Below are 25,863 nucleotides of genomic sequence, written 5' to 3'. Positions count from 1 at the left end.
TTGTGCGGGTCATTGTGGCCCAACAAGCCGGCACCACTGATACCCTCAATAGACCTGGTTGATGCAGAATATCGCTGTTGTCCTGACCTCAAACCAGGGACCTGTTTATGGAGGGTGTTCAAGTCTCCACTCACACACCTCATGTGTGAATATAGTCACCAATATGATGCCAGTAGAAGTCTGAGCAGGAGCAATGCAGGTCAGGTGGGTGGAGATTTGGTTCCTATACGCTAACCGGTATCTGTACTTATGTTAATTTATACATACATTTGTGTCTTAATCTTCCAGGTAGTTTAATGTCAATAGTTCTGTACGAAGGATGTGCTTAGGGTCAGGGACGCTGTGGGCGCTGAGTGCGTGTTAAGTTCCCCCATGACTTCCTTAAACGGTGTAGTTTGCTTGTTCTCCCCGTGTTCCCTTCACCTAAAGTGAGCTACCCTCACAAAACATGCAACAGTCCGGGGCTGTACACGGCAGACAACTAAAGGCAACATGGAGTTGGACGGATCCAACTCTTTTGCTTTTGTCACTAGTGTTTGTCTTGTTAGACAATGACTGCGTTTACATGCAGTCAATAACCCTTTTAAAACCCGAATATTAGCAATAACCCGGTTTTGCACTGCCATTTAAACAACAATAACCCCTTTGAATAACCCGAATTTGCTCATATTCGGGTTTTTAAAAACCCGAATATGACCCCTGGGTTACTCCTTTTAAAACCCAAATATTCGGTCATGTAAACGCCTAACGGAATATCCCCATCAAACGGAACTTGAATTTGTTTTCCGTGCATGCTCTGTTCACAAGGAATCCTGGTCTTTTGAGTCCAGGAAGTTCTTATAAACACGGAGAAACGAAAGACCACGCCACACTTTCGGAGTGAGGAGGAGACAAATCACTTCATAAATGTAATGAAGGATATGAACTTTTTGGCAATTTGTAGACGGTAGAAAGTACCGGGATAGCAAGATTTACAAGAAGGTGAGCGAAAAGTTGCACGAAGCAGCATATTTTGAATTTGGATACAGGAAGAAGAAGCGGAAATGACGGCAATTGCGTCATCACGTTCTCCGTGCGTCGCTGGTTTGATCCAGATATCCCAAATGATTAATTACTATGTATACAGGGATAACCCTGTTTGCTCACGCATGTAAACGGAATATTCCCAATGTTTCAGTAACCAGAATATTAGCAATAACCCGAATTTTGACTGTGTGTAAACGTAGTCACTGATTCCTTACCAAAAAGAGTTAGTTATTTTTTTCAGGAACCTCTATTTCACTTTCAAACACGTAGTTTAAGCATGTCTTGCTTATTGTGAATGAATAGCTGTTATTCAATAAAATTGGTTGATTGATTTGGTTTGCTTGTCATTTTTCTTCTCGTCTGCGGAGTCTGGAGTTGTTCTGCAGGACAGCCAGAAATCACCGAGAAGTGTTTTGGTTTCACTGATGGCAATTAATCAAAAATTCACAATCGACGAGAGCATCACAAAGAGTCACCTGTGTAAGCTGTTTATTTGAGCTGCTGTGGCACACTCGCCCTATGACACCATAATGTATACAGCCAGTTAGTGGGTTAAGAAGGGTTAAGATGCAGATGAAATACTATCATGAGCCTGTCTTTGAAGAGTAAATCACAGTGTTGCTGAGCTGCCACGAGGTCTTGTCCTGCCACGTGCGGGATGCCCCGTATCCTGTAGGGGTCACCTTCACTGTTTGACAGGTTTTATCTCCACATACTAACACAAAGACACACACAGAGGACACACTCTTACTTAACACGGGAAACTTCTGCAACCTACCCTTTTGACACTGAAGACCAAACTACAACATGTGTGGTATCAAAATCTACGGCGTGTTGACAGGTACCTTCCCACGGAGCCGGGTTTCCTGTTGGCAGGTTTGAATATATTCCAAGAAGGAATCAGCACCAATGACTATTAGAGTCAACAATAAATAGAAATAGAAATAATGTCTTTTTTGGTGCAATGCTGGGCAAGTAGAGTGCTCTGCCTGAATCCCACCCAGTGTTTAGTTTGAGATTGGGAATGTCATGCTTTACAGCGATAACAAGCCACATCTCACCCAGCCGGATTATCATAACAGCTGCCCTTTCAGTCATTGATAAAGGTGCAATACGGCCTAGCAGGAGATAAAGGCACCGGGGTTCTGACCTTCCTGAACTACAAAACAAAAATCACTGAACTCTTCAGGACTTTCCTCGCTCAAATACTTTGTTTTGAAACGACCACTTAAATACCACACAGATTAAATATCATGGTGAGATTCTGGTGGATTAAACCGGCCTGAGATGTTTTGGCTACCAATGAGATTACCTGCTATGTGGTCTCCATCTTGTTAGTGTAGAGCAACTACACACTCCCATCAGTGGCAGCACAACACAAATCCTTCTACTTTTTTAATAAATGCAGAAGCTTTTTGGGGAAGTATTTTCAAATAAATAGTAAGAAAAAGACTCAAAAACAAAGAGACATGAAAAAAGGCACCAAATTAAAGCATATATACTATATTTCTATTATTAGAAATAGCACATGTGGTCTTTCCGTATTTACTAAATCTGTAAATGACTGTATGATGCCAAATAGAAGAAACGTGTAAAAGCTGGCACACCAAAGTGAGCATGTGCGTGTGTGCGTGCTGCCTGCTGACGTAAGCTCGACGAGAGAAGCTGTGAGTCATTCAGTCATGTGAGCATCCAGACAAACACAACCAAGCCTGAAATGTGCCTACTGGCATGCAGGCAGAAAATCTCATTTCTCATTTTGACTAAAGTTACTGAACACTGAGAAATTCAGCGGCTTCGTAAAGCGCTCTTTAATGACCGGCCAATTCCTTCTGAAAAGGCATCGGAACACAGAGCAATGTGACACGCTTAGTAGGAATTAAGTCACTTCTGTAATAGCTTACGGGAGGGGGGGTCCATTTTACAGACAAATTAATAAAGACAAAACAGCCATGCTTCAATCACAAAGTAATATTGGAGCACAAAGGGATGAAAAAAAGTCATTGTTAGGATCTTTAGAGATTCATAATAGCTGTCACTGAGAAAATATCTCTCCTAAATAGACTGGTTGAAATAATGAACAGTGCCATGTCCAAATAGCCCGAGAACCAGTGCCAGACTCCCCTTCACAGATTTTGAGCTGTTCTCTCCCTGCATGCCAATCTGTCATGTCCTTGTTCACATCCTGCCTCTCATAGGATGCCCTGCTCCCGAGATTAAATTCATTCCTTATTTAGCACAAACTGGATTTATCGTAAAAAACTAAACAGTGTAATGAATGCCAGCCAGGAAGTGTAGCAGGAGACCCATGACCCATGTTTCTGCCTTCATCTCCAGCAATGTTCAATCCTCCTTTGGTGTAAAACGGATGAGAAAGATACAGGATTTAGTTGGAAACTGCTTGTAAGCGTAGGTGAAGGTCAGTGCAGGTGGAGTTGGTCATGCATGGGTCGTCCTTCGTGGAGCAGTGAGCAGGTCTCAGTAAATGAGTGTAGCAGAGGCACTGAGGGTATATCAAATTGCACTCTGTGAGAAAGAATGCTCCCTAAGGTCATAAATCAGAGTTGGAGCAGAATTTCGCGCCTCTCTGCAGCTCAGCAAGCCTGTTTACACTGACGCAAGTGGCACTCAAAAGACTGTCACTAATGCCCAGTCTGTCATTACCACATACACCCACAGTCTGCTCATTTACCCTAAAAGAAGTGAAAGCTTGTTTAAAATTTTAAAAAAGAAACACATTCTACAGCAAATCTTATTTAAATGAACCCAAATACACACCAAAACGGACAAGTCAAATGTCCTCAGTGTAAGAAGTATTAAAAAGTATTTGTTCCTGCTAATCTGTTTATATTCACGTGTGCACTTTAATTTACATACTAGAAAAGACTTTGCATTTTACCATGTTTAATCCCGTTTAAAGTATAATCACTTTCAAAAGTAAAGACCCTATTAGTTTTATTGTCCTTTACTAAGGTGATAAATTATTCCTGAACAAATACCTGCAAGTAAAACAAATATCATAAACTAAAAACAAACATCAGCAGAAGGGGTTCTGTTCTGGATCAGGCTGAAAGGACGACCAATGAGGAAAACAAGATGTGGACTATAAATTTTAACACAATTTCCTCGGAAGAGCCACGAAAATGAGGAGCCCCACAAAAAAACACAAGCAAGGTGTCCGGCGAGTAATTCACGGCGGCCTGTGCGGACATTCGTCAACCACAGCAAGACAGATCCCAATAACTTTTTAGCCCTGTGCACTGGCCTTGTGTTGTTAGGTCATGCAAAAATAAACAAGACAGGCATAGCAATCGCCGTTTTAAAAAAAAGGTACCATTCACATTCAATTAGTATCCAACATTTACAATTAAATAAAAAGCTGTCTTTATTGCTGCAAATCATGACAGATATTTAAACACTAAATATAATGTAATGGCACAACTTTTTTGTAAACAGGAAAAAGCAAACAGATTAGTTTTAAGAAGCTGCAGGAGCAAATTTGTGTGTTTAGTGTGTGCATGTGCTTTTGGGAGTTCCTGTGTCTAAGAGGCTTAAGCTTGCTCATGTAAACAACTAATGTGCAATGCTCGTCAAAAAGCCTGTGTGGCCAACTTGAGCAGAGACTGTAAGGATCATGCTCTAATTTGTACAGTAACAGAAAACAACACCTCTGCAAGCCTAGAACAACAGAGCATCCACTTAGCAAGACAATCCTGCTTTTTAGAAATACTGCAGACAAAACAAAAACTTTCCTCTTATACGGATTCTTGGCATGGGTACAAACGCAGGTTTGCCTGTTATCTTAACAAAAAAAAAAGGGCCTTAGCCTTTTAAACAGGATGTTGAAGATATTAGCTGGTGTTTGATTTCTTCCTCTGCACTCTTCATCACCTCAGTGACACTCCCTTCTCCAGCCTCGGCCCTATCTGCTCACGACAGGAAATCATGACTTCTTAAAACCTATCCTGGACTAATCCCAGAGAGACGCACCAAATCACGGATAACACAAAGAATAAGGATCATCTTTTGTTAAACTGTCCTTGGTGGCATATCAACAAGTCGGTGTAAAGAAATCCAACATGATTCATCCTCCACATGTTCTGTTTATTATGCATTTGCTTTCATTTATTTGTAAATGATAAAATATAAAGCAATCTCTCCCTCTTACTTATACAGGACTGTCTCAGAAAATTAGAATATTGTGATTTCTGTAATGCAATTACAAAAACATTCTGGATTCATTACAAATCAACTGAAATATTGCATTTCATGGCTTACAGCTTAAGAAAACTCAAATATCCTATCTTAAAAAATAGAATATTCTGGGAATCTTAATCTTAAACTGTAAGCCATAATCAGCTATATTAAAATAATAAAAGGCTTGCAATATTTCAGTTGATTTGTAATGAATCCAGAATGTATGACATTTTTGTTTTTTTGCATTACAGAAAATAAAGAAATGTATCACAATATTCTAATTTTCTGAGACAGTCCTGTATATACAGTACAGACCAAAAGTTTGGACACAATCACTTTTTCACACAGGGTTATGTAGTTTTGGACTTTTCTTTCCCCTTAATAATAAAAACCTTCATTTAAAAACTGCATTTTGTGTTTACTTGTGTTATCTTTGTCTAATATTTACATTTGTTTGATGATCTGAAACATTTAAGCGTGACAAACGTGCAAAAAAATAAGAAATCAGGAAGGGGGCAAACACTTTTTCACACAATTGATATATATATATATATATATATATATATATATATATATATATATATATATATATATATACACACACACACACACACACACACACACACACACACACACATATACATGTATACATACATATATACACGCACACATACATGCATAAATACATACATACACACTGCAAAACAATACTGTACAAGATGGGTGTGTTTCTAAGCATTGTGTGACGGCCAGTTAAGCTCTAAATAAAGTATTTTGAATCTGTGATAGGCAACGGCCTCCAGGACGGTGGTGCCAGTAGACAAAGTGAGGCCTTATCCACAGCTTCTCGATCAACCATCAGGTTTTCCCCGTGGGGTTTTCCTGATAACAGCAGTCTTGATGATAACAGTAGCCCAGGACTCAGACATCTCTAGACCACGCCGATGGCATAAGCTACCTCATTACTCAACTGACTACTGGCCTATCACAATTCCGTCACCAGCCCAGCGGCACCTACAGAGCTACTAGCCGCTGGTTATCACTACCGTCTTACAGCCAACAAGGGTAATCATCACAGACTGCTGTCTACAGGAGGCAGGCTCTGCTCTGGGTTTACTGGAGAGAGAAGATAGTTGATCTTCCATCAACTTCAAGAGCACACAATGCTGTTTTGTTTATTTAAAATCAATGAGAGAAGTGTGTGCACTTGCTTTCATGCTTGGTATTTAAGTTATTATATTTAATTATAAAAAGGTGATTCATGAATGAATATTTTCTTAATATGTACTAACAATATCCTAAAAATTAAGGTTCAACATGATTGTGAGGTTTTCATAAATGCTGTTTTCTCTGTGCTCTTACTTCATTGACACCACCAGCCCAACCGCCGATCCTATTCAGATATTAATCTGGGAAGAATCTGACTTGATCTGAAATTTGTCACTACAGGAGTCCTGTATCTGACTTTCATGGGAACATGACAGCACCCTGAAACTGTTCAGCATGTTTTATTTGTATCAACAATGCCAGGACAGAAATACATGCAACACTGAAAAGCATTCTGCAAATGCATATAAGCAAAAAGCTGCATTACTTCTAGTATGTGTGTTCTCGCTCATGTCACATGAGCACATACTGGATAAATGTCTGCCCTTGGAGTGAAGTGACCCCATTACACTGTGAAAATAAGAATTTGACTATGGGACTTAGAGAGGGAGAAAAAAAAGTGTATTCTGTATGTCAGCTCAGCAGGAAGGGAGAGCAAAGGCTTTAAGAGTTGAAAACTGGATTTGTCAATTTACAAAAAGATTTATTTTTTCATTTCTTATCAAATTTTTAGTATCATTAACAATGCCCGATAAAGTAGCACTCAAAAATAATTTATATTACATAATTTATCTTCAGGGGTTAATAAAGCATTAGTGAATTGAAAACAGTACATGTATGTAGAAACAATGAAGACATCTGGAGCAGCTACGTTAATGCAAAGTATGATAGTGTGTTAGTGTGTCAGAGAAATACTTGTTATAGCACTTAGAGAGCAGGATTAGCAACCATACGTTAGTGCTTTAGATATCACTTCATACTTTGAGCAAGCTAAAGACCCAGCTCTTTAAGGAGCACTTCGGCATCTAGTAAGATGCATGCACTTACGTCAAGATGGTGTCTTCTTAGACGTAGCTTTCTTATTTATAAAAAAAACATTCTAGCACTGGCATGACAGCACCTGTGTCCAACTGGACTCTCAGCAGTCTGACCAGCACTTATCCAGCTGTATCCTCCTATGTGATTTTTGTGCTTGTGGTGTTCTCTCATATGCAAGTCGCTTTGGATAAAAGCATCTGCTAAATGACAGTAGTAGTACTACTTTTCAATTATAAAACACATCTCAAATGGTTTGCTACATACCATGAAAAAAAAGGTTATTTCTAAAATTATGGTCACCATTTTTTTCGTAGTTTTATTTTTTAATAGGTTTGCCCTCAGAAAGGTTGAGTACATCCATGTTTGCAGGTATTTGTGTGTGTCTTGCTCTGTACTTTGACTGGGCCACTGCAAAATTCTTTTTTGATCAGTGTAGATTTCCTGCAGCGTTTAAGTAACATTCAGTTTCTGCATGACACAAATGTGCTGAAGATTTTGCTGCCAGCTAGACTGTCTCACATTTGACTCTAAACAGGGGTGTTTGTTGTCAGCTCAGTGACTTCAAGGTGCTCAAGTCCCATTGCTGCAAAAAAAAGCCCTAAGTCATCACCCCTCCACCTCCATACTTAACAGATGGTTTTAGGTGTTTGTTTTTCCACAAACACAGTGCTGTGCATTGTAGCTCAGCATGTCCGTTTGGGTTTGTCTGTTCGTTGAACATTGTACAAGGATCTAAGCTATGCTGTTGTGTTCTTTATGAGGAGAAAGGAGCTTCTCTTGGCTACTCTTCCAAGTAAAGCCCACTTCTTCAGTGTTCTTCGAATTATACTCTGATGAACTTCATCATTCAGCCTTGTAAGTGAGGCCTACATTTTCTTCCTGAAATGTAGCTCTTGGGTTGTTGTGGTTATCCCCCTGAGTCTTGCGTGGTCTGAATTTATTTAATATCAACTTCTGAGTAGACAACCCATCACACCTTAGAATAATGTAATATGATTTTTTTGGAAAAGTTCTTACACCCCATCCTCGTTTTAGTCTTCAAACATAAAACATAAAACATATAACACTTTCTTTCACACAGAACTGCATCTGCAAGAATTACGAGCTTGTAACTTTGAGTCCAAGTATGTAGATGTAGACAGACAACGGCTCCCCCTTACTTTACGTTTTAAATTGTGTAATTATAAGAAATTAGTAGAAAATAAGTTACACTGATATTGAATCATATGTACTGTATAAGTCTTTTTTTTTTAGAAAAACTTAATTTTAATAATTACCGATCAAAGGAACTCCATAAATTTACTTTGAATTTAAGTGAAAACCAGAAAAAGACAAATACTACAATAAAAAAAGACAAGTGAACCTGGAGGAAACACATTTTAGTTGCTCTGTCTCTGAACCCCTTACATGGAAAAATATTTCTCTGTTTTGTATAAAGTGGGTTGGAGAGAAAAAAATAAATAAATACGTGAAATCAAGACTTTGTTCCTTACCTGGTTCCTCCGAAGAGGATGATTCGATCTCCAACCATACAGCAGCACTGTCGTCTCCGTGGACACGGGCCTTTCCCCTTTGGGTCTATCTTCTTCCAGGAAAAGGCCTCTGCGGTTCATAAAGGCAAGACAAGAATAAAATAACACAATAATGAAAAAAATTACCAAATAAAAGTAGTGGCATGTGCACCCAGTTCACTTTGTTTGAAATAAAATGGGTGAAATAAAGTAAAAAGTGCAGCCTAGCACTTGAGCACATTATATGACGTTTGGTGGAAGCTACGTCATAACAGCTTTTTAGATTGTCAAATACTTTTAATGCTTCAAATTGCATAACCGCAGTTGTGTTAACCGTTCCCAAACTTCATTTTCCTACTTTGCTAAGAGATAACCCATAGACAGCGGAATGAAAAGGAGCAATTAACAGCTAACAAAAACAAAACACACCCAACATTTATTTGAATATACAACTTTATATTTCAGACAGATACATTTCCTTAGTGGTCTAAAGCAGAGTATGACTAATAGTAATAAGTTTAACCTTTTGTACCATTCAGCTGAAGTGTAGTCTCCCGCTGATTAAAACATCACTGCATCTCTATAGCAACGGGCCAGTCAGACTGTGATGATTATCCCTGTAATGAACATGCTGCCATCTAGTGGTGCATAAAGAACAGGCGTGGGTACTGAAGAGCACAGATGAGATTTACGGTACAGTGCAAGCCACTTCAAACATTTGGAAATCAAACCTAGCGCTGCACGCATACCAAACTCTGACAGACTACAGATTTTAATCAGGGTGAGACCAGTAAAGCTGCACCAACTGATTATCATTTTATAAGTGTCATGGATGACCTCAGTTTATTAACGGTCAACCTCTTATATGACTTGATGCCACTGTCCATCACTTCTGCCATTTTCTCCATCGTTGACCATCATTACAAACAGGCAGGCGCTTAGAGAGCATAAACAAAGGCAATCATAACAGGAAGAAAAATAAAACATTCCGGGTGATTTAAACACCATGTAGGACAAGTACACGTTTACGAGTGCTTCCCCAAGTTTGTTGCTTCAGCTATGAAATCGATATCTTGTTTGTAACAAGAGCAAAAGGTGCCCTGAGGAAAGCACTTAAACTAAGTTGAGAATTGATCTGTTAACATTTGTCAATGTTCCAGAGACTCAATTACTGTCATTTTTTTCCATCTGTGTGCTTCTGGCCAGTAGACAATCTAATCTGTGTTTCACACTCTGCATAATGAAAAGAGAGCAGCCAGCTTCGAATGCAAAACTGACAATGGTGAGCGGGGAACAGTCTGCAGATAAATTAGGAGAAAAATAGATGAACGCAAGCCAGAATTTAACAAGCTGCACTTCCCTTATAGACAAACATTGATCATGCATAAATCCTGAAAATAAAATGAGAGAAAAAGCCACCAGGAATAATGCAAATCACTGCAGCACTTTCCAGCAATGTGATACTTTTGCCCAAACGCAATTAAATGAAAAGTAAATCACCTGGATTGAATTTCCAAAGATCGTTGAAGTGCCTGTCCAGGCGAGCATTGTATCCTCCAAATATATAGAGCTCCCCATTGTAGGTAACTAAAACACAAAACCACAAGTTTTTACAGTTCAAGACAAAGATCAAGGACACTTTTTCACAAGTGAAAGCAGCTGCATTTATCCAATGAGATAAATCAAGTTAAAATGCAATCTAGATAAAGAATATTTAATACCATTTATACTCTCACCACACAAACAATGATAACCCATGCTGATGAATGAAACGGAAAAATTAAAGAATTTAACAATTACTGTCTATACATTCGTTTGGGAGTATTATAGAATAGATAAAGTACTTTTGAATAAAAGTCCCGTAAAGAAAAGGGTATTTTGCTGAAATCATTCATATTTTGATCTCCAAATTGGATTCATGTGTTCGTGTCTTACAGGCTGAATGACTCCTACGTCCTTCAGGCAATGGCTGTGTTGAAGGGGTGCTCAGCCAGCAGTTGGTCTCTGTGTCGAACACTTTGATCTTGTTGCAGTAGATCTCGTTGTTGGAGTGGAAGGGACCAAAGCGATCTGCTCTCCCTCCGAACACAAACATTTTTGTCCCGATGATTGTGGCTGAGTGGAAGTCTCTCCATCGTGCTGGAGTGCCCTTTGCATTAAAGAAACACAGATGATGCTGCGGCCGTATAGGAGAGACAGAGCATAAAGCAGCCTGCTTTGGGAAAATGAGAGTAACCTGTAAATGCAAAACCTGTAGTATAATCCACTAGCTAATAATAAAATCTTTTCAATTTCTTAACACTTTGTATGCTTTTCATGATCTTAATAGAACAGGGAAACAGTGCCATCTAGTGGACGTTATTACCCCCTGCAACCGCAAAGAAAACAGGAACTTCTTTTCAGGAATCACCACACATGCATATCAAAACATCCTACGGTGCAATGAAGCGGTGGGGCCACTGTACACGATGTAGTAGCAGCCATTCACAGAACAAAAATACACTAACATTTAGTTACAAGGGAACCACAGCATACAATATCAAAACAACATCTGTTTCCACTTCATAAAGCTGTGCTATACAATAAAAGGTGGTCTGGAGTCACACCAAAGTCAACCATACGCTTGCGGGTATTTTTCATAAATTCATAAAAAAGCAGATGGAAAAGCTGCTCCAAGTATAAATATTGAAAGAAAAAAAAATCTGGTTTTGTTAACACAAACCCATCCATCCATCATGTACGCCCGCTTATTCCTATTTAGGATCACATGGATCTGTTAGATTCTATTCCAGCTCTTTTTGGGCCAAAGGCAGGTGGTAAACTCTGGACAGGTGGCTTTATAAACACTAACAAAAGAGACTTTCAAGCTCCACAAAAAAATGAGCTCCGAGTAGCTGCAACAATGTGCTGGTTTTCTCACCAGCCAGTGTGGCCACTGGGTGTGTGTGGAGAAACGCTGCCAGCCCCAATAACAACCAATACTTTGTTGATGCGCAGCTGTGCTTAACATTCAGTCAAACGGTTGCTTTTCCATTTTATCTTTAACTGAATGCTTTATGACTTTATTTGAATATTTAACCCTAATCCTTCCAACATTTAATACCACCACGATAATCCCTGTTACAGAAATGATACGCAGTGATTAAAACTCACTCTGGCATTAATTAATGACCAAACCATGGTGGTGGTGTCCAGCCGGTGGATGTCATTGGAGAAGCAGTCAGCCTAAAAATAAAAAAAGTAAAAGAAGCAACATGAAGAAGAACTGAATTACATTTCAACGTTCCAACGGAAGTGAATTTCACAGTGAAGATTGAGGGAGACTCACCAGCTGCTCATAACCTCCAAATATATACATAGCCTTTCCCAGGACGCAGGCTGAGTGGCCATCCCTTGCCCCGGGAACTGTCCCTGAAATCTTGGGCGCGTACCATCTGTGGGTATCTGAGTGACATGCAACAAAGGAAAACTATCAGACATATGCAGGTGTTACACTCCCCAACTTAAAACCGTTTTTTTTTTTCTTCTTCTAATCTCCTGTTTGCCATCACAACTGTAACATCAAACAGGTGCACCTGAGAGGAAATGCACCCCGAGCCCATCTCTTGACAGCGTGAGTCAGATGAGGGTCTACTTACTGACATCAAAGGCATAAAGCACATTGCAGGCGCCCTCTGTGTCGTTGCGCCCACCCCAGAGGTAGATTGTATCATCCAACAGCACAGCTGTGTGGCCATAGCGCATATATGGCACTTCACGGACGCGTTCATGTCCTCCTGTCTTCACTGGAGGCAACTTCATCCAGCGCAACGACACTGAAATATAAAATAGGATTACCAAAAGCTCAAACTATCCAACACAGAGAAAGTTAACAAATAACCTTCCACTTCACGTTTTCTATTCATAAATACCTGATACAATATTTACCTAAAAAAGCTTAAATGTCAAAGCTACAATAAATAATGATGTGCAGTTGCACAACAGAGGTACATAATTTTCAGATAGATTATTTACCAACTAAAATCTAAAAGCAATAACATTTTGGATACAAACACCACATTTACTCTATGAAAAGAGAAGATTTCACCATCTCTCAGAACTGTTTGACATACCGGTATCTGTGTTTATTATATCTTAGGGCTGTGCGATTAATCGATTTTAAATCTAAATCGGATTTATTAATCAAGATTGTCCTTTTTTGAAGCTGGCTGCATGCGTCTAGTCATCTTTGTTTGGTAAAGAAAATTGTAAATGTTGTCACTTTACTAAACTGAAGGAGGATTTGCAGTATCTTTCAATTGCACTTCATTCCCAATAGGGAAATTTGTTTGCTATTTTTCTTTAAAAATAAAGATAAAATATTTGAAACAATTTATCCAATTGTCTTTTGTAGTTTTACCAAAAAAATCGAAATCGAAAATCTGGTTTTCAGAGAAAAAAAAAATCGGGATTTTATTTTTGTCCAAAATCGCCCAGCCCTATTATATCTACAGTTTGATGGTAAAAGCCATAGCAAAGTGTAAATCGTTTTTGTGGCTCAGAACAGAAGGAAAGGATTTGTGTTAGGAAAAAAAAGGAACAAATGAATGAAAAGAAAATAATCAAAGGACTTTAAATAACTGCAATCGTTGCTGTAAAACAGACATCAAAGAGAAGGACCACAAAGCGAAACAACAAGACAATAGTTTTGGTGGTCCTGCTCTACTTACAATCAGCTGATGATTTAGCTCCACAGATCTTTTTATGGTACAGCAGTAGGAGAAAGGCTCAGACTACTTAAAGAGCTGTAAAACCCTAAAACAGCTGGTTGGCCACAGAGGGGAAAAAAGCATAACAAAACAAAAACAAAGTAAAATGGGTTACAGGAGAGAAAAGGGGAGCGGTTTTAGGAGAATCAGGACAGAACGTTATAAGAAAAACACCTGTGAGTGCAACTGACAAACATCTAAGAAAGAGTCGCTTGGCGGTTCGCCCGTTACAACCTGATGTAACAACCATGTGTTTTTACCTTTCAAGCATGGAGCAACATTGTGTAGCATCAACATTTTACAGGACACACAAACTGGTACAATTGTTTAAAAATACTGATAAGCAAGAGGGCAGTATTAGTGATTTATAGTTAAAGCAAAACATTTAACCTGCCAAACTTTTTTTTAGTTTCTTCAGATGCTGAGAAATCACTTAGACTGCTTTCATTTTTTATTCTTTTTTAGCCTGTTTTAAACTGAGCTTTAGGTCCAGATAGGGCTGTGCGATTAATCGATTTAAAATCTAAATCGGATTTATTAATCAAGACGATGTTAAAAAAAGGAAAATCGGAAAATCGATTTTCCTTTTTTGCAGCTGGCTGCATTACAGACAGAGCTCGTCTAGTCATCTTTGTTTGGTCAAGAAAATTGTAAATGTTGTCACTTTACTAAACTTAAGGAGGATTTACAGTATCTTTCAATTGCACTTCATTCCCAATAGGGAAATTTGTTTGCTATTTTTCTTTAAAAATAAAGATAAAATATTTGAAACGATTTATTCCATTGTCTTTTGTAGTTTTACCCAAAAAATCGAAATCGAAAATCGGGTTTTCAGAGGAAAAAAAATCTGGATTTTATTTTTGTCCAAAATCACCCAGCCCTAGGTCCAGACTTAAGATACAAAATCAGTGTTTGTAAGTGTGTGTGGTACATAAATAATTACACTTCTCAGAGACAACACAAGAGTTGAAATTCATTGAATTCATTTCAGTTTTCAGTTTCAATTCATTGAAACTGAATTTCTCTGGTTTACTTAAAAGTTCTTGATAAATTAGCTCAATAGGTTGATTTAGAAAAAATTGACCATTTTCCCTCAGATCTGTGTACATACATTTACCACCTACCTGTATTGAAGACATGCACATCAATTTGGCGAAGTGTCTCGTAGTCTTCTCCAGAGCAGTAGCCTCCAAAGGAGTACACCTTATGCCCCACCGCCACAGCAGCATGGTTGACTCTCCGCGGCCCTCCTTCAAGGTGCACCGACCAGCGCAACATTCCCCGCGCAAGCACCTCTATGACTGCGTGTCCTTAGACCATCACTCTGTCGCCCGCTTTGTCGCCCCCATCAAGGCTGCAGCACGGAAACCTGCGATCACAACAAGAGGTATAGAAGTGCTCTGCTTCTGAAAGCAACAAGGCAAACTGTGAAGCTCAGTCAAGGAAAGGACAAAGAGTAACTGGACTTTCAACTAACTCAGCTTTGGTGTTTGTGACAGCCTTCGCAAGTGCTTGTATCTAAGCTGGGAGAGTATTTTAAGAGGTGATTAGACCTACACCTACCAGTGCTCATTCTTTCTATTCACCCCGCTCTCTCTCTCCCCCTCTGCACCCTCCCACTTCCCCCAGAGGTTTCAGAAACAAAATTACACAAATAACACAAATGCAATCTTTAAGGGAGTACCTACCATATATTTAAAACATGCTCTGTTACTGCACACAACTGGATACATAAGTCACCAAACAGTTAACTTTTAAGGGCTTGTTGAGATATTCTAAGAATTTTCTAAACACTAATTATACCACCATGATCGTTGGTTTCATGCTTATACAGTCACGAGGCCAGCTGTCAAAAAAGTTTGGAGTTTGACAGAAAAAGAGAAAACCAAAAGAAAGTGTTTTAAGAATTTTTTTTTTTTTTTAAAACTAACATTTATGAAAAATATTTCCAAGAACAACTAACTGGGTAAAAAAAAAAAAAAAAGAAAAACAATCAACAAAGAAACAAGGCTATATTCATCCCGTGCTGAAACAGAAGTAGACGTGGCTCTTAATACACACTATGTGCCTCCCTACTTGCTTTTTCTGTCACCATGACTCACTTTATTACTGACCTCCAACCTTTGTTTGCTCTTAAAAATAACCCCCCTCCGAAGACCATTTAACATAGATGTTTCTATTTCAATCTCCGAACCTGGAACAGCCAGGTCCGGTTGATGGGCTATATGCCGCTGCAGCTGATCCAGAACGCTGCCGCCAGAGTCCTTACAAACACCAGGAAACTGGACCACATTACACCGGTCATGAAATCGCTACACTGGCCAGTGAGTCAAGGGATAGAGTTTAAAATCTTACTGCTGGTCTACAAAGACCTGAATGGTCTTGGACCAAAATCCATGCTGGATCTGTTAGTTCCTATGAAGCTCCCAGACCCCTGAGGTTCATCTGGATCTGGTTTGTTGTGGTTCCCAAGAACCAGAACCAAGCAAGGTGAGGCAGCGTTCAGTTATTCTGCTCCTCACCGGTGGAACAAACTTCCTGTAGACCTGAGGTCTGCTCCAACTGTCAGCTCCTTTAAATCAGGATAAAAACATTACTGTTTACTGAAGCGTACTCCTAAATTAAATACTTACCTGCTATACTCTCTACACTCTACTGCCCTTACTTTTTATTATCTTATCTATTTTCTTATCATTTTATTTACTGTTTAATTGTGTCTTGCTGCTTTTAATGTTGATGTAAAGCAATTTGAATTACCTTGTGTTGAATTGTGCTATACAAATAAACTTGCCTTGCCTATATCTCACGGCCGGTGAAACCACTTGAACTTATATGGGTTAAAGTGACCATTTTAAAGCCAAAATCGGCATATTTTTACAGTAAAATCTCCTCAAAGGATCCCCAGCATGTACTAGTATGGGACTAACCTCCCATCTATCCAGGACCTGTACCCGTTCAGGACCAGGAAACGGGCAGGTAGCATCTCTGCAGACCCCTCACACCCAGGTCACAGTCTGTTTGAACTCCTCCCCTCTGGACGGCGCCACAGAGCTCTGTACACCAAAACCTCCAGACTCAGAGACAGTTTCTTCCCCCAAGCTGTTGCTCTGATGAACTCTCATCACTCATAGAGTTGCAGAGTAATCAACCACTATGCAATAATAATAATAACCACAATCATATGCTGTAACATTGCACCTCCTTTCAATAACCATGTGTACCTCATACTGCTGCACCTTTCACTTTTAAAATTGTATATACGTTAATAAGAGCCATTTGTCTATTACTGTTTGTAACTATTTAAATCTGGGTTCAGTGAGTGAAAAAAACGAATTCCCTGTCTGGCATGTTCATACTTGACCAATAAAGCTTATTCTATTCTATTCTTTTTCTATTGAAACTACTCTAAGAATACAGAAACCATATTTACATGGACATGAGCCCCCCCTCACCAGTACAAGCATATTAGCTGGTGACTTCACAAAATAACCCCCCGGTGCATAATGGCTTCAGTGAAGATTTAATATAGAAACTAAAGACAAAATCACTGTGCAATAGGAATGGGCGATATTTTACCGTTCACGATATACCGTCAAAAAAATTCCCCACGGTAAGAATTTGTCATCTCACGGGAAAAACGATAAATTCCCGTTGATGACGTTTTTGTGTAAAGCTGATTTATGGTTCTGTGTTAAATCCACGCACAACATACGTGAAGGAAGGAAGGAAGGAAGGAAGGAAGGAAGGAAGGAAGGAAGGAAGGAAGGAAGGAAGGAAGGAAATGAGTCTGAAAGAAAGAAAGAAAGAAAGAAAGAAAGAAAGAAAGAAAGAAAGAAAGAAAGAAAGAAAGAAAGAAAGAAAGAAAGAAAGAAAGAAAGAAAGAAAGAAATAAGTCTGAAAGAAATGAGTCTGAAAGAAAGAAAGAAAGAAATGAGTCTGAAAGAAAGAAATGAGTCTGAAAGAAAGAAAGAAATGAGTCTGAAAGAAAGAAAGAAATGAGTCTGAAAGAAAGAAAGAAATGAGTCTGAAAGAAAGAAAGAAAGAAATGAGTCTGAAAGAAAGAAAGAAAGAAAGAAAGAAAGAAAGAAAGAAAGAAAGAAAGAAATGAGTCAGAAAGAAAGAAAGATTTATAGTTAAAAAGGTGGAGTTGAATTGGTATTTTTTTTATCGTCATCGGGATAAATGCCAGAAATGATCGTGATCAATTTTTTAGTCCATACCGCCCATCCCTACTGTGCAATAATAATAATAAACAATAATAATAACCACAATCATATGCTGTAACAATGCACCTTTCAATAACCATGTCTACCTCATACTGCTGCACTTTCACTTGTTTTTAAATTGAAACTACACAGTGTGCTGCTAGTGAGTGGCCACTACAATATGTTAATAAGAGCTGTCCTTTATCTATTTACTGTACAGTGAGGGAAACAACCAGAGTCAAATTCCCTGTCTTGTTTGACCTGACTTGGCCAATAAACCTGATTCTGATTCTCACACGTCGCTCAGAGAACAAGGAAGGGCATGATCCCAACAGCTGGGTGTTCTTGAGAACCGCAGACTACCCAGACTTGTTGACATTGGGACTAGATCACCAGCTCCTGACAACCACAACAAAAACACGACAATGCTCTTGTGAAAAGAGGAAACACTTTAGCCACATGTGCAACAAACAGCCCAGTCGGGTGACATTGAGCTGCAGCTCTGCAGACCAGATAACGCCTGGTAACCGTCAACGACCACGCAGCATGCCGAAATCAACTTAAACAATAGAAACAAACTCAACAGTGTATCAATACACGATAATTCCAGTGGAAACTGTTTTAGAGGAGGTTGTTGCTGGCTCTGTTTGAGCTAATCTGTAGCCGCTACCTGCTTCATGTAGCTGCTCGCCGGCTAACGTGAGCTGCAGGAGAGGAGCAGAAACTGTTTATTTAGTCCGATATCAGCGCTACGACTGGGTTAGGAATAGAGAGTAATAGCGATGTATAGTTTAAGTACCTTTGGTTGGAGTCGCTTGTGGTTTACTGGTGTTTAGACAGGCAGAGGTGGCCAGGCAGGAGAGCTCTGGGTGCTGCAACCGACGCCGCCGCCGCTGGCGCCCCCTGCCGGAGGGAGGCCGCTACTGCAGCGCTCTTCATGCAGTCTCCCTCAGGGCCTGCAGGGCTGCAGGCCTGCATGTTCTAGATCAGGGGTTCTTAACCTTTCTGACCTTGGGGCCCAATTTTTTCAGTACAGAGTGGCCCGGGGCCCATTAAATATTAAAATTGTATAGCAGGGGTATTCGACTAAAACTTTAAGAGGTCCATTTAGAGAGGATTTACTCAAGCGAAGGTCCAGAACATCATTATATATATATATATATATATATATATATATATATATATATATATATATATATATATATATATATATATATATATATATATATATTTATTTATTATGTGTGTGTATATATATATATATATATATATATATATATATATATATATATATATATATATATATATATATATATATATATATATATATATATATTATGTGTGTGTATATATTCAAGTAGCCTCATAGTTGTATCAACATCTGCATCTGACTGTTATATTAAAAAAAGTACATTTCAAAAATATTTGCCACTTAACATGTGTTAACTTGAATTACACATAGCCTATTTTTTTCTCTTAAAAATAAAATTGATTTTATTTTATTTTTCAAATGCTATCTTATTTTATTTCTCTACCAGCAGTTTGAATTTCCCCTTTTCTTTGTTAATTGTCTCAACACATTTTTATAATGAATATAAACACATCTTAACAATTGAACAGTTTTGCAGTTTGTTTTTTTTTTCCCCTTAATCGTATGCCCCCACTTTCTGTCGTTCAGTGAGAGAACTGAGCTCTAATTTCTCCTGTCAGGACTTTAAATCTGGGCTGGATGGTGTCAGGTTCTCATACACATGAGGAGGTGCTCATATTTAGTTTTAATTATGTTCATTGTGGAGAAAGCTGCCTCACAGCTGTATCTGGACTCAAACATGGGTGTTTTAAGATTTTATTTATTTAAGATATTAAATTAATCAGTTGTCAGGACTCAGCGTGTCGGGCTTCATCCGAGCCTGATCAGCTGCGCCCGCAGTCACTTTCCGATGCTTTTGCAACAACAGTCCAGTCCAGCAGACACTTCAGCCCACGCATCTACCATCCTTCAGCAGTAACGACGGAGCCCGCTGCCGCCCGAGCGGCAGCCGACCTCCGCGGCCGCGGGGACGCGTCGGCTCCCGCTCAGTCGGGCGGCTCCTCCCGCTCTCTGGCCCGCCTCTGCGGGGCAGCTCCCCCGGGAGTCTCGTCTCCTTCTCGGCAGCGAGCCCCAGGTCTCGCCGTCCGCGGCGGACACCTGGGGCGGACGGTCCGCAATCGCTGGCAAATCACGCCTCCCTTCCCCCTTCTCATGGTGGCTTCAATTACGTCCGCCTTAAGCCTGAATTATGGTTCCGCGTAAATCGACGCAGAGCCTACACCGTAGAATCCCTGATCCTGGTGGATCTAAACCTACTCTGTGCAAAATAAAGGATTTTTTCTGTAAATACACACCATTTCTCTTACTATTACACGTACAGCTAGCTGAGTGTCTTCTCCTCATTTGGTTGGGAGTTGCTATGCAGTCCCGCGGCCCTCGCGGCCCACACTTACAAAACTGAATTTTTTTTGCGGCCCTCTAGATGGCGCTCGCGGCCCAACGTTGGGCCGCGGCCCTATGGTTAAGAATCACTGTTCTAGATCAGTGGTGGCCAGTACTCGAATTGAGGGGGGATGAGGGGGGATGGCATCCCCCCCTGAAATAAAAACGGTCAAAATCATCCCCCCTTTCCTGGTCATTTTATCAATGAATATGGTTTTACTGCTATTTCAACATTTAGAGTCATCACCAGAAAAATAACACCAGAAAAATAACACCAGAAAAATAACTTATTTGACAATTTTCACCTGTTTCAAGTACATTTTCACTTGAAATAAGTAGAAAAATCTGTTAGTGGGACAATATTTATCTTGTTATTACAAGCAAAAAAATCTTGTTCCACTGGCAGATTTTCTACTTATTTCAAGTGAAAATCTACTTGAAACAGGTGAAAATTGTTGTTTTTTTTTGCCAGTGATGAGTCTTTTTTTAAGTGTAATGAGATTTCTTTACTAAAATGAGACATTTTAACTAGAAATAAGACAAATATTCTTGTTAAGATTTTGAGTTTTTGCAGTGCAGTGTTTTGCAGTGATCCATTTTACTTATCCTGTGAAGGACAGAGTCATATTGATAAGTTCAGAAAACTGTTTTTTATTTTTGTGTTTTGATGTATTTGATGTAAACCCAGTGGATTTTTAAAGCTTACAGAAGGCTGCATTTAATTGCTGCCATGTCATTCCTGCTGTATTTGTGCAGGTGTTTTGGTCAGTGCTATTATTTGTAATATATTATATTATTTTTAATCAGCACAAATTATCTGTCCCCATATGATAAAATCCACCACCCCCCCTGATTTGTTTTACGACTCGAGTACTGGGGGTGGCATACCCTGGTCCTCGAGAGGTCAGTTAGTTAGTTAGTTAGTTAGTTAGTTAGTTAGTTAGTTAGTTAGTTAGTTAGTTAGTTAGTTAGTTAGTTAGTTAGTTAGTTAGTTAGTTAGTTAGTTAGTTAGTTAGTTAGTTAGTTAGTTAGTTACACAACCAAAATGCAAATCACGCCCACAACTAAACACCGTGTCCTAACTGTATGCGAGCATCCGACTATCGCGTCGCACTGCGTGACATCGGACGCTCTCTGTCCATCTCCCTCCAGCCAGCTGCCACTTTATTGAGGTTTTTGTAGTGAAATGAGGAGGTATCATAGAGATAACTTCTCATTTCAACTAACTGGATCAGCCGTTCCTCATCCGTGACCATTTCCTACAGCGCTTTCAACAAGAGCGACAGGAAGAAAATAGAAGCAGCAAAACGGTACGCTGCGCAGCCAGTTAGGACTGTCCAATAGAAAATAAAGCAAATGGATGGATGGAATTGATTTTGTCGCTGGCGCTCGCTCGCATCCTGTGCAGTTAGGACACGGTAACTCCGCCAGCCGGACCTTCCGCCATTTTTTCGTAGCGGTGTATCGCGTTATTCAGGCAGCCAATCAGCACAGAGCCTCGTTATCATAGCCCCGCCCACTCAGAATCCCATAGAGAAGGAGGTTAGAGAATGGGAAGATAAAGACATGGCTCAGAGGCTTAATTTCTAATTTTCTGAATTTATTTAGCAAAAACAATCAAAAGCTTGTTTTTGAAGACATCCAAGGCCTGTTTGAAATAGGTATTAGATTCCATAATAGGTCCCCTTTAACATTTACACGCAAAACATCTTAGTGGCCCCGCCCGAGCCCCCCCCACTGCCATCATGAGGTAACCCTCCCCACCACAATATTGTAATTAAATACAGACACACATGCAGATGCACCAAAACATTAAATCAAATGCAAAATACAAATAGTTCACAAAACTGTACATTAACAAGAGGAAGAACTGCTGATCACAAGATTCTGTCACCTTGGTGTGCAACGGCATCTCAATTATCCGAGTCTTAGACATGGCAAGACCGAGAGACCCGAGACAAGACCAAGACTACAAAAAAGTGGTCTTGAGACCAAAACCGGTCTCAAGAACTACAAGTCTAGGGGAACATCTAAAACATGCAGGTGGACAGTGGCTCTCGAGGCCCTCGAGAGCCTTTTGTGAAGCAAACAAGGTAGCAATCCCAGAGCCACGGATGCATAAGAAAAAGCGAATGGAGGGATTTGTTGTTGAGTCAACTTGTGGGGCACGCAGTGAAGTCTGTGGTTCTTCAGAGTCAGAAGAACTCAAAAAGAAATTGTTATTTCCTTGTGTAGACAAAATGATCTCTGAACTTGAGAAGCGTTTTTCTGGTGTGAATGAAAAATTGCTTAAAGGCATCCAAGCATGCAGTCCAACCTCAGATGTCTTCCTAGTCGAGCCATATTTGTCTGATCTAGCAGTACATTATCATATTGACCTTAAATCAGAGGAAGTGAGGGTTGCTAGTAACTATCTAAGATGCAAGAGAGAGGCTGTCGAAATTGAAAACATGCTTATGGTGTACAACCTACTGGATGGGGATATGTTTCCTTCGCTGAAAGCAGTTTTTCAGGTTGCCTTGACCGTACCAGTTAGCAGCTGCAGCTGTGAAAGGTCTTTTAATGCTTTGTGTCTCCATACCTGGCTCAGGAGGACCATGGGGCAAAGCAGACTCCAGCACTTGGCTGTGATGTCAATCGAGAAAGAGGTTCTTGTGAGAGTCACACCTGAGCAAGTAATCGATACGTTTGCCAATGTCAAGGTCAGGCGACACTGATTAACGCTGTAGGCTAGAGGGATGTTTCCAGCCAAAATGGGAGAGAATAGATCAGACCAGAGAAGATTTATTATTTTATTTGATTTATTTTTGTTTTAATTTAAGAATACGTTGTGACTTTGTTATACTGTACATTTTGTACAATGAATATGGCTTGGATTGTGTTCAGTGAAGCAAGCATAAATAAGTCTTTGTGGCAACAATAAATAAGATTTTCTAAAGTTGATATCTTTCTAGTCATAATTGAGTACAGTATAATGATATAGGCTTTTATACACTGCTGTGTGTTTAATTGTTATAGCTAATGATGCCATATGATGAGATGAGATGGTGAAATAGAAGTAGGCCTGTTGCCAGCATGATTCTCTCACACGTACATTGTCGTCTACCTCACACTAAAAAACTGCACAAACTTCACTCATCCCAGTGATCCGCCCCAAAACATTCTGATCAGATTACCCCTATTAAAGTTATTCTATGCAACTTCCTAGAGCTAGCAAGAATTTTGAAAATGGCACCTCTAAGCCCCCCCCATTCGGTCCGAATGATACGGATTGGTCCAGGTCCAGGAAGGGAAAGAACGAATCAGATGTCTTCATTTTAAACCACGTCCCCCCGCCCTGTCCCATGCGCGCACTCGCTTCCAGCAGCCCGACGTGTTCACTTCCCACGGGTCCTCCTGGGCTCACAGTGTCCCAGTGTAACCCCCCCCCCCCCCCCCCTCCCTTCTGCCACGGACCCCAGTATATAGTTATTATGTAGTTATATCCAGAGAAGCTCGGTCCCGCTGTGTGAGAGCGGGGAGCGGGAGCCGTTAGTCCGCTGCTGCTGCTGCAGAGGCTGCTGCTCTCTGCCCAGCAGCAGCAGCAGCAGCAGCCCGCGGGGACACGTGAGCAGCCGCAGCCGTGAAAATGCCGCAGCAGCTCCGGCTCGGTAGCTGTATGGGGTCCGTGGGGATGTAGGCGTCTCACGGGAGCGGAGAGCGCCGGTGAACGGCACAGCAGCGCGCTGCGGTGCCGTGCGGTCTGTGTTGCCGCAGCTACGCCGTAGGCTACGGCGTAGACGCCATAGGGTACGGCGTAGCTGCGGCTTTAGAGCCTGCAGTGCACCGCAGCGCTGCCGTGCCGTTCACCGACGCTCTCCGGGATGGAGACGCCGGTGGGCACGTTTGGGTGGGCACAGCCCCCCCGTGCCCCCCCTAAAACCGGCCTCGCTTACAGGTGAATGAGACATGGGGTAGTTTTGCTGTAAATATGCTGTCCAAAATGTTTAATAATCGTATGCGCGTTCGTGTTTGTGGGGGCGAGGCTTTGGACGGAGCGCTCGTGGGTGGGGGAGGGGGGGGCGGGGCTTAGAGGAAGCGCCACTTTCAAATCTTGCTAGCTCTAGGAAGACTGCATAGAATAACTTTAAATTGTTATTCTAGCTTTTCAAAGTGCACCAGATTGATGCATTTAAATGAATTATGTTCAAAAAATTTCACTGCTGCAGGTGTTTTCCTCCCAGGTAACAGCACTGCACCTGCTTACGCACATGCACAGACATATTAGAGCACATTTAGCATTATTCACCTTTAGTTTTTTTTAGATCTGTTATTTTGCATTTTTTCACACATTAATTCAAAGCCTGACTTGAAATATTTTTAAATAAATAAATTCAGAGGAAACATTGCAAATGCATGCGAGGTTGGCCTATAGGCCTTTTGTTCATTTACAGGGCATTTATAATTATTCATGTCTGCTGACCACTTATCAGATCAGATCTGGGTTTCCATTCCCTATATTCCGACTTTTCTTGTCCGTCTTCCCACTTAGTTCACAATGGTTGCTTTTCAAATGAAGTTATTTATAAAATAGTAACATGTTTCGTTTTCAATACTACTGTAAATATGTTTCTATGTAGTATTGGCCTATATTCCTATGTGGTTTCTTTCTTGTGTTGTTCTCTCAGATGTCAGTCGCTCTGGATAAAAGAGTCTGCTAAATGACAGTAGTAGTAGTAGTAGTAGTGGTAGTATTGTAAATATAACAAGTTTGATCTTTACTAATGTGTGCATTGTTTTTACATTTATATTTGACACTGTGAAACTTTTCTGGAATCTTTTTCAGTATAATAATAATGCTGGTGATGCTGCAGTTTTCTTCCACTAATCCTGGTCTGACTTTGACATTGACTTCAGCAGCTGATGGCAGAGATGCTGCTGCAGATGCTGACTGTCATTAACAGGAGTGGAATGAGGAGGTTGTATTTCAGAGCTCCAGCAGAGGGCAGCACTTCATTCAGATACTGACGCAAACTCTACTGCTTCAGAGTTCTGGGATCATCGTTATCACATGTTTCAGTGGTTACTGGAGAACATTTAGAGGTGTTTCATGAGTTCCAGGGGCTTTCACTGGAAAATACATCTAATTTATTCACAGTGAGTATCTTCAGTGTTACTACTTTTTGGAAAAAATTGCTTCAGTCAGAGGTCAAACTGCTGCCAGATTGTTGAGGGAAGTTGGCTCTTTCTGGCTTTAGGGCACAACACAATATTGCGTTTTGGGGCCCCAAAAAAACTGCAATGAGGAAGTTTAATGCCTTTTAAATGACATGGGGTCCATTTGTTACGTTTTAAGAAGAAAACAGGCCAGATTTGTGAATCTAAAGTTCAAATTCAAAGTTGTGCTAAACCCTATGATTTACAAGAAACAGCAGTTTTGACTTTTTTTAAATTAAAAAAAAAAAGGGCAGCACGGTGGCTTGGTGGTTAGCACTGTTGCCTCACTGCAAGAAGGTCCCCGGTTCAACTCCCATGCCCAGCAGGGTCTTTCTGTGTGGAGTTTGCATGTTCTCCCCGTG

General features: G+C 40.2%; 1 protein-coding gene across 2 annotated transcripts in view; it reads right to left on the bottom strand.

Annotated features, from left to right (window-relative positions):
* Positions 1–18,736, bottom strand: part of klhdc3 (kelch domain containing 3) — a 37,158-nt gene extending 18,422 nt beyond the window's left edge. Inside the window, exons 1-8 of one of the 2 annotated variants that reach the window (XM_061744718.1) lie at positions 18,632–18,736; positions 14,752–14,996; positions 12,518–12,694; positions 12,208–12,323; positions 12,033–12,104; positions 10,815–11,028; positions 10,380–10,466; positions 8,862–8,970 (exon numbers count right to left, since the gene is read on the bottom strand). In XM_061744718.1, coding sequence (XP_061600702.1) covers positions 8,862–8,970; positions 10,380–10,466; positions 10,815–11,028; positions 12,033–12,104; positions 12,208–12,323; positions 12,518–12,694; positions 14,752–14,905 — 929 coding nt within the window. In that variant the 5' untranslated portion in view covers positions 14,906–14,996; positions 18,632–18,736. Of the gene's footprint in view, positions 1–8,861; positions 8,971–10,379; positions 10,467–10,814; positions 11,029–12,032; positions 12,105–12,207; positions 12,324–12,517; positions 12,695–14,751; positions 14,997–18,502; positions 18,563–18,631 lie in introns of those variants that run through there. The other variant, XM_061744717.1, reaches the window with a different exon arrangement.
* Positions 18,737–25,863: the final 7,127 nt, after the last annotated feature.

The sequence above is a fragment of the Cololabis saira genome, chromosome 17 (genome assembly GCF_033807715.1).
Source record: "Cololabis saira isolate AMF1-May2022 chromosome 17, fColSai1.1, whole genome shotgun sequence".
NCBI classification, from domain to species: domain Eukaryota; kingdom Metazoa; phylum Chordata; class Actinopteri; order Beloniformes; family Belonidae; genus Cololabis; species Cololabis saira.
Note: the sequence above shows the minus strand (reverse complement) of the source record. Positions and strands in the feature narration are given on the sequence as shown.